The sequence below is a fragment of the Tenrec ecaudatus genome, chromosome 12, assembly GCF_050624435.1.
Source record: "Tenrec ecaudatus isolate mTenEca1 chromosome 12, mTenEca1.hap1, whole genome shotgun sequence".
NCBI classification, from domain to species: Eukaryota; Metazoa; Chordata; class Mammalia; order Afrosoricida; family Tenrecidae; genus Tenrec; species Tenrec ecaudatus.
In genome coordinates, this window is record NC_134541.1 from 135,993,954 (window position 1) to 136,005,981 (window position 12,028).

The window sequence follows — 12,028 nt, forward strand, 5'->3', positions numbered from 1 at the left end:
CAAGGGCTCAAGCAGAAAAAAATGTTTCGAGAATGATGATGGCAACAAATGTACTTGATACAATGGATGTATGTATGTGTACTATGGTAAGAGTTGTACAAGCCCCCAATAAAATGATTTAAAAAGAAAAAAAAATGCATGTGAAGTCTCTGGAGAAGGGCAAAGCTTCCTAGACTGTGAATGGAAAAAATACCTGATATGTGACTTAAATCTGCAAGCACAAATCGTTAGAAATTAACAAACTAAATATTATAGATCAAAATGTAAGTAACTATTGTGACTATTTCAATTCACTAACACCAAAGTCACATTTAAAAGCTTTCTTAGGCTCCTTCGAGAGGAAAAGTGAATGATTGCCTTATATTTGGGCTTTAAATTCTGCTTTTGAAGTTCATAGAAAACAAATTTATATAGATTTATAAGTAAAACTCTCCCTCCCCACATAACAACTCCCCACCCTTGGTAACAACCAGACCCTTCTCTGTGCATTTGTATGCAAGTCGATGAACCTGTGCTGGCCCTACCCCTATGACGTCACAGTTTGTCTTGATAGAGGTCCTCTTCCCTTCTCACGGGGCTGCCGGGTGTCCTGAATGCGTGTGCACCTCAACTGACTCAACCTTTGCCTACTGTTAAGCTACTTGCAATGTCTCGCTGTTTTAAACTGTCTTGCCTATGTTTGTGCAGATATCTTTGTATTTCTGCAGGATAAACATCTATTCAAGGAACTGGGTGTTGAGAAAACATAGGTTTTCAATTGGTTTCATAACAAATCACCTTCAAGTGACAGACGAGCTGGTAGATTAAATGTAAAGGGGGGAAGTGGAAAAGAGAAAAAAGAAAATTCACAATAAAAAGATTAAAATGTGACAAATGTGAAGATGTGCTACCAGGGTCCCAGTAACAAACTTGACAATCAAAGGCAAAACAAACACAAGACAATGAAAAATAATGAGCCCGCAGAGGAACGAGCAGGTAAGAAAGCCAAAGGGAAAGAAGAAACAACAGTGGCAGCCTTGATGGGGTGGGAGCAATTTGGATCCCAATTAAGATCTACAAAAAATATCAACAGGGTTGACTAATAACCTCCCAGTTTAAAATTTTACCTTGTGGCAAAATTTTAAAGAAGGAATGGATTTTATACAAAGTTACCCACTGTCGTGCACTTACATTTGTACTTTGTGGCAAAAAAAATTGAAGAGGGAGTAGATTTTATACAAAGCTGCCCACTTTGTAGCATTATTTAGAACATAAGAAATGTGAAGTCAAGATGTCCACAGTAACATAACTCTTCAGAGGACAGACACATATGAACACTGTGTCTCCTCCCCCACTACCCATCCCTCTTAAAAAGAAAAAGAGCAGAACCACTGGCTGGGTGAAGTTGGTGGGATTAGGACTGCCAGGTCCCCTAACACCATCTCAACACACAGTATTTAAACATGGCTACAGGGTCTGTCAAAGAGTGGGGGGAAAGCTGGGGACGGGGGAGAGACTAGGCACAACTGCCTGGAACACGGGAGTGGTTTTTCTGGGTCCTGTGGAATGCTGCTTGCCTTGATCAGACTCCAGCACACCTGGAGCAAGGCATGACCCCATCAGAGTCTCAGGGATCCCAGCTGTCACCACACAGAAATGTGGTTCCCTGGTTCATGTAAAGACACTTCAGGGCAAAAACACAAAGCACTAAATAGAATATAAACAAAGCAAAATTTTATTTTTATCGTGCTGCATAAATACTTACCAAGTAATAATTGTAGTATATAAAATATAAGTCCAAAGACACTGTTTGGCTGGTTTAATACACCATCTTTTCCAAAAATGGAACCCAAAAGACCAAATCCTCGACCCCATCTGTAAAAATAAGGAAAACCAGTAACCCTAAATTTGAGTCTCCCTAATTTTAAGAATGTAAAATTATCAGAAAATGGTCCACAATTTTAAATCAACTGAGTTGTCAAATGTTTGACATGCTCTTTCTTTAAGGCGTGATCTTCCCCGAATGGGGGCATAGGCCGCCATTAGAGTTGGATCTTGCATCTGATGAAAAGTAATGTCCTAACTTTCATGTCCCTAGCTGCCAATACACCCATTTGAATGTCTAAAGGGCCACTCTCTCTAGGACCCCTGCCCAAAGTAGGGCAGAAGGGTCCTCAGTTTAGGGCAGGACTTCTCAGGGGTGACCCCGCTGACACTTTGGGTCAGGTAACTTTTTGTGCACTATGTGTGCTTGGCAGCCCCTGGCCACTACTGTCTAGATGCCACAGATAACCCTCAACCCTCAAAATGTCTTCAGGCATGGCCCACGCCTCCTGCTTGGGGGGCAGGGAGCAGACAGGGGGTGGAGAGGTTGCTCCTGGTTAGAAGCTTGAGATTGCACTATCCTTCTGCATCCAGTGTAGCCGGAAGCCTGCTTCCTGGTACAGTTCTTCAGGGTGCAATCCAAAAGGTGTCTTTTAGGAGGAAGTGCAACATCAGAAACTGTATGTCTCTTCTAGAAGCATATCTGCATAGGACTTTTTATTAGAGGTGGAAGTTCAAATTTTAAAGTTAATTTAAACATTCTTTAAAAAATGTTTTAAAACATTCTTAAGATCGTATTTTCTTATCTTTTAAAAAAGTACTATTAAATTCTAATTCAAGGAAACTGTACAAACACCAAACTTAACCTGACTTTGGGGTTGGGGGGACAAAGCCCTTGGAAGATCATTTTCACTCTGAAGGAGGGTATTTTTTAGACACAGCCATTTGGTTTCACTATGCTTCACTTTATTTTATTATTTTTCAAATACTGTGTGTTTTGATTTTTACAAACGGAAGGTCTGTGGCTGTCCTGTGTCAATCAAGTGGACCGGTGCCATTCTGCCAACAGCCTGGGCTCACGTTGTGTCTCCAGTCCCTGGTTTGGTCCCTCTCACCATGGTTCCAACTTTGGCACACCTCACAGACTGCAGTCTAGTGTCAACAATACTTCTGTGCACTGGGAAACCCAGACATGTATCTGCCCTGACTGCACTATTTGCTTTTTGGGAGGCCTGGAACCCATCCTATAGCATCTCCAGGGTCTTCCTGGACGCAAAGGAAGTCCACCAGTTCTGGAGCCACCAGCAGAGCAGGACTCCACTGCAGCTGTTAACTCCGGTTCCAAAGAAGACTGCCTGAAGGCAAGGAGAAGGGAGACCCCATCCCTCACACAGCCATCAGAGCTACCCAGACCAGGAGGGAAAGCTTTACAAATCCATTTGGGGAGCTAGAGAGGGCTCCGATTTTACGAGCTCACCAGTGCAAGTCTTTCCCTGCACAGAATCACACATTTTCAGGAACACCGGGTCACAGTCTCTCTGTTTATTCTTTCTTTCACCCCTAACCACTTACTGAGTGCCCACTAGGCACAGCTATTAGGTTAGTAATTAGGGACCAGGTACACAGGAGTAAGCAGGCCAACCAGGCGCTGCCCTTAAGAGCCAAGAATCCACTTCGAGGAGAGAAGCAGTAAGCATGTACGGTCATCCAGTGGATTTCAACTCATGGCAACCCTCTAGAGGGTTTCTGAGACTCTATCTTTATGGGAGCAGACAGACTCACCTTTCCCCCATAGAACAGCTGGTGGGTTCAAACAACCAACCTTGTGCTTAGCAATCCTACACCGAACCCACAGCAACACCAAACCTACTGCCATTGAGTCAATTCTAACTCATAGTATAGGGCTCCAGAGATGGTAAATCTTTATGAGAAGAGAGCCTCATCGTTTTCCAATGCAGTGACTGGTGGGTTTGAACGGCTGGCTCTGTGGTTAGCAGTGCAATGTGTGCTTTGCAGCACCACCAAACCAAACCAAACCCACTGCCGTAGAGTTGATGCTGACTCATAGTGACCCTATAGGATGAGTAGAATTGCCCCTGTGGGTTTCAGTAGCTGTAAACCTTTACAAGAGTACAAAGTTTCATTTTTCTTCCACTGAGCTACTGGTGGGTTTGAACTGTTGACCTTGTGGTTAGCAGCCCAACTTGTAACTACTATGCCACCAGGGCTCCACAGCAGCACCACCAGGGCACCTTAAATAATTATGTATACATAGTGAATTATATATTGGGCTGCTAACCACAAGGTCAGCAGTTCAAAATGACCAGCAGTTCTATGGGAGAAAAAAAAATGAGGCTTTCTACTCCTGTAAAGATTTATAGTCTCAGAAATCCATAGGGGCAATTCTACTCTGTCCTATAGGGTCACTGTGAGTTAGAATCAATTAGGTAACAGTGAGTTTTTAGTACAGATTATGTATCCTTCAGAAAAATGGACAAGTTACTTAGAAGATAGATGGGAAAAGGGGAGTCAGTACAGGTGTTCTCTAGATCTGAGCTGCTGGAAATTTCAAGAATGTGTCCAGTAGGAACTAGGAGTCTTCATTTCCCCAAAGAAAACAAAACAACATTCCAGATGACACCAATAGTCCTGGTTTGAAGCCCTTGCTCAGAGAACAGAACGTGAGGGGGCCACTCTAGGGAGGTGTTGTTGTGTTGTTGAATGCCCTTCTCAGCAGTTGAGGCCTCAGTGATGAGAAGCAGCCAGTTCCATCAAGAATCACAAGTCCGACACTTCACCAATGGAGACATTCAAGTGGTCCAACCACTGGATGGATGCAAATCTAAAGCACCAGGAGGTTCCACCTCAGAAAAGAACAAGCACTTGTGAGAATGTGAGGCGACTGGAACCTGCATCAACTGCTGTGGAAGTGCAATGGCACCGCCCTGGTGGAAAGCAGCATGGCCACTGATCCAAGCATTTAGAAAGGGGAGAGATTACATGCCTCCGCGACTCCACTCAGGTTTAGAGCCTACGGACCTAAAAGCAATGGCACTACCAGGCATGTGTTCACCGGTCTTCACCGCAGAGTGCATCAACAGAGGGCCACATAACTGAATGCACAGTGGAGTACTACTCAGTCCTGAAGAAGAATGAAATCCTGATATACACAACAAGGATGAACCTCAGGAGATTCTACTGGGTGAAATAACTCAGACATAGATGGACAAATATTTTATAGTCTTACACCTAATTGAGGGCAGTAATTAGGTCAGCAAAAAGAAAGAGGAAGCCCGTCAGTGAGATGGATTGACTGCAACAAAGGGCACAAACACAGCAATGATTGAGAAGCTGGCACAGGACCAGGTGGTGCTTCTTTCTGTGGCACACAGGGTCCCAAAGAGCCAGACTTGAGGTGATAGTGCCTAACAGCACCACCTTCTACAGACAGACCAATGGTCACAAATTGTTGGATGGGCATTCTTTGGGAAGCAATTAACTATTTCTATCGTGATGGAGAATCTGGTACTAAGGATCAATTTTTAAAAGAATTGTACAACTATACCAACAGTCCAAAAAAGGGGGAATGGGTGGTGCCTGTAATGCTACTTTTTTTTTAATTGGGGGCTTTTATAGCTCTTAGCACAATCCAAACATGTATCCATTGTGCCAAGCACATCTGTACAAATGTTGCCATCATCTTTTTCAAAACATTTTTTTCTACTTGAGCCCTTAGTATCAGGCCCTCATTTTCCTCCTCCCTCCCCCATTAACCCTTGATAATTTTTCTTTTCATGTCTTACACCGACTGCTGTGATCGGTTCCCCCTCCCACCCCCCACTTCCTCCTAGTGTCACTACTCCCATTATTGGTCCTGAGGGGTTCATCTGTCCTGGATTAAAGCCCTTATCTGTACCAGTACCCAAGCTCTGGTCTAGCTGGATTTGTAAGGTAGAGTTGGGGTCATGATGGCGGTGGGAGGGAGGTAGCCTTAAAGAACTAGAGGAAAGTTGTGTGTTTTGTCAGTGCTATACTACACCCTGACTGGCTTGTCTCTTCCTTGTGGCCCTTCTGACAGGGGATGTCCAATTGACTACTTTAAAACCGAATCACACCTGTTTGCTCTCAGTGGATTCTGGCTCGCAGCCCCTCTGGAAGTCAGAGTATCACTGCCCCAGAGGGTTCCAGGGCTGTCATCTTCAGAGAAGCAGATGACCATCTCGGTCTCCCTCAGTGGGCCTGGTGGATTCAAACGGCCAGCTTTTCGGTTTAATGTCAAGTGCAAAACCACTGCGCTATCCCAGATTCCTTGTGTGCATGGTACTGGACGTTAACTAAACACTTCCTGGGGTTCGTTTTCTTGATTTGATGGCTTAGTTAGGGTCCTTGCTTCATTTGGTCTCAAGTTGTTTTCAGCTCTGTTCTACCTCCTGGGTTGGTGAGAAGCGCTTGGGAAGTTTAAAAAGTTGCAAGCAGCCACCCGAGACACAACAACTGGTTTTTATTCACTAGGAACAGCAGAGGAAAAAGAAGAACCAGGGATGAGAGAAAGGAATGAGCTGGGGGTTTGATTGCCTCTGTGAACTAGCACTTCAATGCCACAAGTCCAGAACAGGATAGGTCCAGCGACCACTGCTAAATGTTTTCATCAACAATCCAGTAGACAAAACCTGAACAAAAGGAAGATTATCAGGAAACCGAACTTCAAAGCCCTATAGTAACTAAACTTACTGGACCCATTGAAACTTGGGGGACCCCTGAAACAATTGCCAAGAAATAACCTTTAAACCCTGAATCCAAACTATCCCATGAAGCCATCATTAATCAGACAACAGCATCACCCAAGTAATCATGTTTACTTTGAGCACTGCACGCTTACCAAGTGGTATCTGTCTGAGTTCAAACCAATGGCAGTTCACCTAAAGCACAGATGAGATGGTCAAGGGGCAGAGTGGGTTACAGGATAGTGATATAACCACATGGGTCAAGATGGCGAGTCTGGTGATGGGAGAATGCGGCTCAAGTCCAATCACTGACATCATTTGGGGTCTTGTTTGCAGGCCACGATCAAAAGCCTGGATTTTAATCTAATTGCAATGGGCATACAGCCCGTGGCTTTTAAACAGGAAGTGATCTGAGCTTCTTTGTGAACATTCTCCTGTACTGGTGCAGCAGAGACTGCCGGGGGGCAAGATGAAGACAGGGAGTCTACTTCTCAGCTTTGCTCGTTCCCAGTAGAAATTCACATTTAAATCTCTGCCTCTGGGAATCACTGGGCACACTGCCAAAATTATCCTGGGTGAGCAGAATTTTTATCAACCCAGTGCACTGGTCTATGCCTAATTACTCACACAGGCCCATATAAAAACTTTCCCTGAAAACAATGCAGTCACCCAAGAAATGAATACACTATTTTATCAAGGGAATACACGCATAGATAGGCTTAAAAATGAAGCTTAAATGCCTGATCAAACAAAATGCAGTTGTTGCTAACTCCACATCTCCCCAGGGGCAGTTCAGTTCTGATACCCAGAGGAAACCACTTTGATGTCTTTTAATGCTTTTCTCTATGTATCTCTGCTACTTCTGAAATAATGTGTGTAAATGTCGTTTCCACCACTGATCACTTAGCTTATCACATAACTTTCCAGGACCAAAGATTTCTTCAATGTAAATACTTTACTTCAACAACATAAATGGTGGCTATACACATGGACTTCACCTGACAAAATAGATAGAAATCAAACTGACTACATTTGTGAGAAGAAAGGATGAAGAAGCTTAATATCAGCAGCCAAAAATGAGCCTAAGGGCGGACCGTCATTCGTATTTAAGTACACACTGAAACAGAAGAAAATTAAAACAAGTCCACAACATCCAAAACACAACCTTGAATACATTCATCCACCTGAATTTCTATAATATCTTAAGAACAGAATTGATGCCCTGAACATTAATGACAGAAGACTTGACGAGCTGTGGGATGACATAAGCCGTTAAAAAGAAAGGTAAGAAAGATAAAGTGGACGCCAGAAGATTCTGAAACTTGCTCTCGATTGTAGAGTAGCTAAGTGACACAGCTGAACAGAAAATTTCAAGATGACAAAATATTATAATGAAATGTGCAAGCACCTACATCTAGGGCCCCAGAAAGTAAGAACACATGCAGCATATTTCAAGCTAAAAGAACGGAAGGAAAAATGTAAGCCTCGAGCTACAGTGTGGGCGAGGGACGGTTCTGAGTCCGCTGGAGAAGCAGCAGTGGTGGCACCGCTGTCCCGCTCTTGATTTACAGAGGACGCTGAAGCTCTCGCTCTGAGTCCTGAAGACATCTGTCCTTCAGAGACTGTGGGACTCTCAAGGCACCTTGACCAGTGACCAGCTTCCTTAAAACGACTAAAGTGGCTGCTATCTTGGTTGAAGAAAAGGAAGTTCCAGCTAGAGCCCTGTGGCCTGTTCCTCAGAACTCCTCTGGGCCCACTGTCCTAGCGTCTCCCCCAAGACAAGATGCAGCAGCTCAAAGGGAAGCCCAAGAAGGAGCCGTCCAAGCACAAGAAGGAGCGGAAGCAGGCCATGCAGGAGGCCCAGCAGATCAGCACGATCTGCCCATGAGGGCCGTGGTCGTGCTGCTGAGCGTGGTGTTTGTGCCCCACCACCACCACTACCGAGTGAGTCCCTACAGGGAGAGGGCTCGCCTGTAGGGAGAGACGCGAGGGAGGGGGGTAAGCAAGCGCAAGCAAATGGCTCTCATATTCAGGGGTTTCCAAGAAGCCATGCTCCCAGCAGGAGCTCCCTGTCTTCTCTGGTCTTTGACTTGATGGAAGTTTCTCCACCTTTCGTTTTATCAGTGAACGTGCCATACACCTTAGGGTCCACTCCATGTGCCTTTCCGCGTTCAGAGCAGTTTTGGGTGTCTTCTCATGGGAAATTGGTCTGTAGCCCCGCCCTGGCAAGAGGAGATGTCTCGGGGTCACGAGTCGGTGGAATCCATGCGCCCCCTTCCCCATTGTTTTGACCATGACCCTTCCTACATGTGTGCACAATTTCCAAAAGGACTGTATTTCTTCTCTGTGCTTTATGTGATTTGAAATATGTCGACTTCAAAAGTGAAATATTTATTTTTGGAATAAAGGAAATAATAGCCTTATTTTTTAAAAAAAGATTCTATGGGAAAAATATGGAATGATGCAGGAAGCATCAAAAGATGATGGAAGGGTCAACAATGAAAATAGAGACACCAGGAGGATTAGGGGAAGGTGTAGTGAGAAAGGGGGCTTAATCACAAGGATCAACATATAAACCCCTCCCAGGGGGATGAACAATGGAAAAGTGGGTGAAGGGTGACAAAGGACGATGTAAGATATGAAAAATAATAATCTGTAACTTATCAAGGGATGGCGTGAGGGGGAGGGGGAAGTGAGGAGCTGAAGTCAAGGGCTCTAGTAGAAAGAAAATGCTTTGAAAATGATGATGGCAGCATACATGCAAATGTGCTTGACACAATGGATGAATGTCTGGATTGTGAAAAGAGATGTAAAAGCCCCCAATAAAGTACTTACTAAAAAAAGACAATGGAAGGAATAGTCACCAAGAAAACTGGTCAAAATTCTAAACCATTTCAAGTAGCAGCATACGATCAAGAACTGATGGTACTAAATGAAAAAGTCCAAGCTGCACTGAAGACATGACTCTAGGAATTCATGGAATACCGATCAAAATGTTTCAACTAGAAGCACTCACTTGTCTGTCAAGAAATTTAGAAACAAATGGCCAACTAACTGCAAGAGATCCATCTTTGTACCCAATTCAATCAAAGGTAACCCAAAAGAATGCAGATTATAAAATAATACCATTTATTTCCACATGGACATAAACCTGCTGAAGATCATCCAACAACAGATGAAGCAGTACATGCACAGGGCGTCGGCAGAAATTCAAGCTGGATTCGGAAGAAGACACGGAACAAGGGGTTACACTGATGTCAGGTCCTCTTGCATGAAAGCACAGACATTAGATGAATCGTAACTGAAATGAAAGACCACCAGAAAAATGTTTACTCGTGTTTTGACTACCCAAAGGTATTCAACTGTGTGGATCATAACAAACTATGGATAACGTTGAGAAGAATGGGAATTCCAGAACAGTTCATTTGTGCTCACGTAAGATCTATATGTGGGCCAAGAGGCAGTTGTTGGAACAAAACAAGGGAATATCATGTGGTGTCAACTGGGATGGGTGGGAACAAAGGTTGTTTTTTCACCACACTTAATCGGCGTGCTGAGCAGATGGTCCCCGAAGCAGGACTATGTGACGAAGAGGGTCCCATCAGGTTGGAGGAGGCTCATTTAAAACCTAGCACAGACAGGTGAGCACAACCTAGCTGGCAAGGTGGCTTGAAGGTGCACCTGCTGATGAAGATTAAGGACTTCAATATGGATTGCAACTCAATATCAAGAAAACCAAAATCCCCCCCACGCCTCGCTAGGGCGGGAGGGGGGAGTGAACAACAGAAACATGGGTGAAGGGAGACAGAGGACGATGCAAGATTGAAGATAATAATAATTTATAATTTATCAAGGATTCACAAGGGTAGGATGGTAGGGAAGGGAGGGAGAGAAAAAAGAGAAGCTGATACCAAGGGCTCAAGTAGAAAGAAAATGTTTTGAAAATTATGACAGCAACATATGTACAAATGAGCTTGGTACAATTGATATATACGGATTGTTTTAAGAGCCCCCAATAAAAACATATATAAAGAAAACCAAAACCCTCACAACTCATTATAAACAGAGAAAAGACTGAAGTTGTCAAGTACTTCATCTTGCTTGGATCCATAACCAATACTCATGGAAGCAGCAGGCAAAGAAATCAAATCACATATTGCACTGGGAAAATGTTTCACAAGACCTCTAAGCAATGATGCCACTTTGAGGACTAAAATGAGCCCAAACCAAAACCAAACTACATTACACCAAGTTGATGCTAACTCATAGCGACCCTATAGGGCAGGATAGAACTGCCTGGTTAGTTTTTGAGACTGTAACTCTTTACAGGAGTTGAAAGTCGCATCTTTCTCCAAAATAATGATTGGTGGTTTTGAACCACTGACCTAGTGATTAGTAACAAGACAAGTAACCTATCACATGTCACCAGGGCTCTTTACAATCTCCATTAGTCACCTTTAAACAATGTCACATAGCTTGCTGACAAGAGCCCTGGAGCTGAAGGAATCACATGGAGACAGCTGCCAGCACTGTCTGAGATACCTCCAGCACTGAGATACCTGTACCTCCACTGGATCCACAAGACTTTCCACCCACAACCTTTCTAGAGCCCTCTCTCTGTCCTTTCGTACCTCTTGAATCTAAGAATTGAAAAGTGAACTACCCTTGACTATTCTCTCTTCCGTTACTGCGTGTGTCCTATTCTCATCTGCTATGTCTGGTGACAACAAGGGTGTTGACCATGGCAGGGTATATGAGTGTCTGTGGTAGAGTGGCTAAGAGGGTAATTGACGCGGTTGGGTTATTCATCTTTGTGGATGGTGAAGTCTCTCCAACGATGGTAGAAGTTGGCCAAATGAGCAAGGTGGAGAACCCAGCACTAACAGTTTCCTTGAAAGCAGGTGTAAGATGGTAGGGGATGGGGGCGTAACTTATATGGAAATGCACCTCCAAGGAGCAAGGGGCTTGGCAAGGGGGATGAAGACCAAGATCCTGACAGCAAGAAATGAAACAAAGAAGGCACTTTGCCTCCCTGAGGAATGTGAGGCCAGCCCGCGTCTCCACTGAACTGGGCGACCAGAGAATCTCGGAGGACGCGCAAAGGCAAGACAGAAAAAAGTTATTTCAAAAAGCAAAGAGACGTTATGGATCAGGTAGAAGGCATTTCAGAGGACAAAACTGCATGGCTGGGGAAGAGAGAGGAATGAGAAATGAGATTTTAATGGACAGCAAGTGTAAGTCACGTGATGATGGTTGGCTTAGTCACTCTGAATCTTCTGGCAGTGACGGGTGACATTGGGGGACGGGTAACATAATGAGATCTGTGGGGATCATTTCTGAGATCAAGATGGGCAGTCAGATTTTCTGCCCAGGTATGATGTACCCCTTCAGTTATGGGGGTACTTGAGACTTGAGCCAGAGTTATGAGACATGGGTCCTTATGAGAACTGAAGTGCTTACTCCACCCATCTGCCAGGGTGGGACTGTGGTGCCTTGCCTGC

General features: G+C 44.2%; 1 protein-coding gene across 1 annotated transcript in view; it reads right to left on the bottom strand.

The window, feature by feature from the left end:
* The window catches only part of VKORC1L1 (vitamin K epoxide reductase complex subunit 1 like 1), a 58,620-nt gene that overhangs the window by 6,635 nt on the left and 39,957 nt on the right, over positions 1-12,028 (bottom strand). The window contains exon 2 of the mRNA XM_075565020.1: positions 1,745-1,854. Coding sequence (XP_075421135.1) covers positions 1,745-1,854 — 110 coding nt within the window. The remainder of the gene's footprint in view (positions 1-1,744; positions 1,855-12,028) is intronic.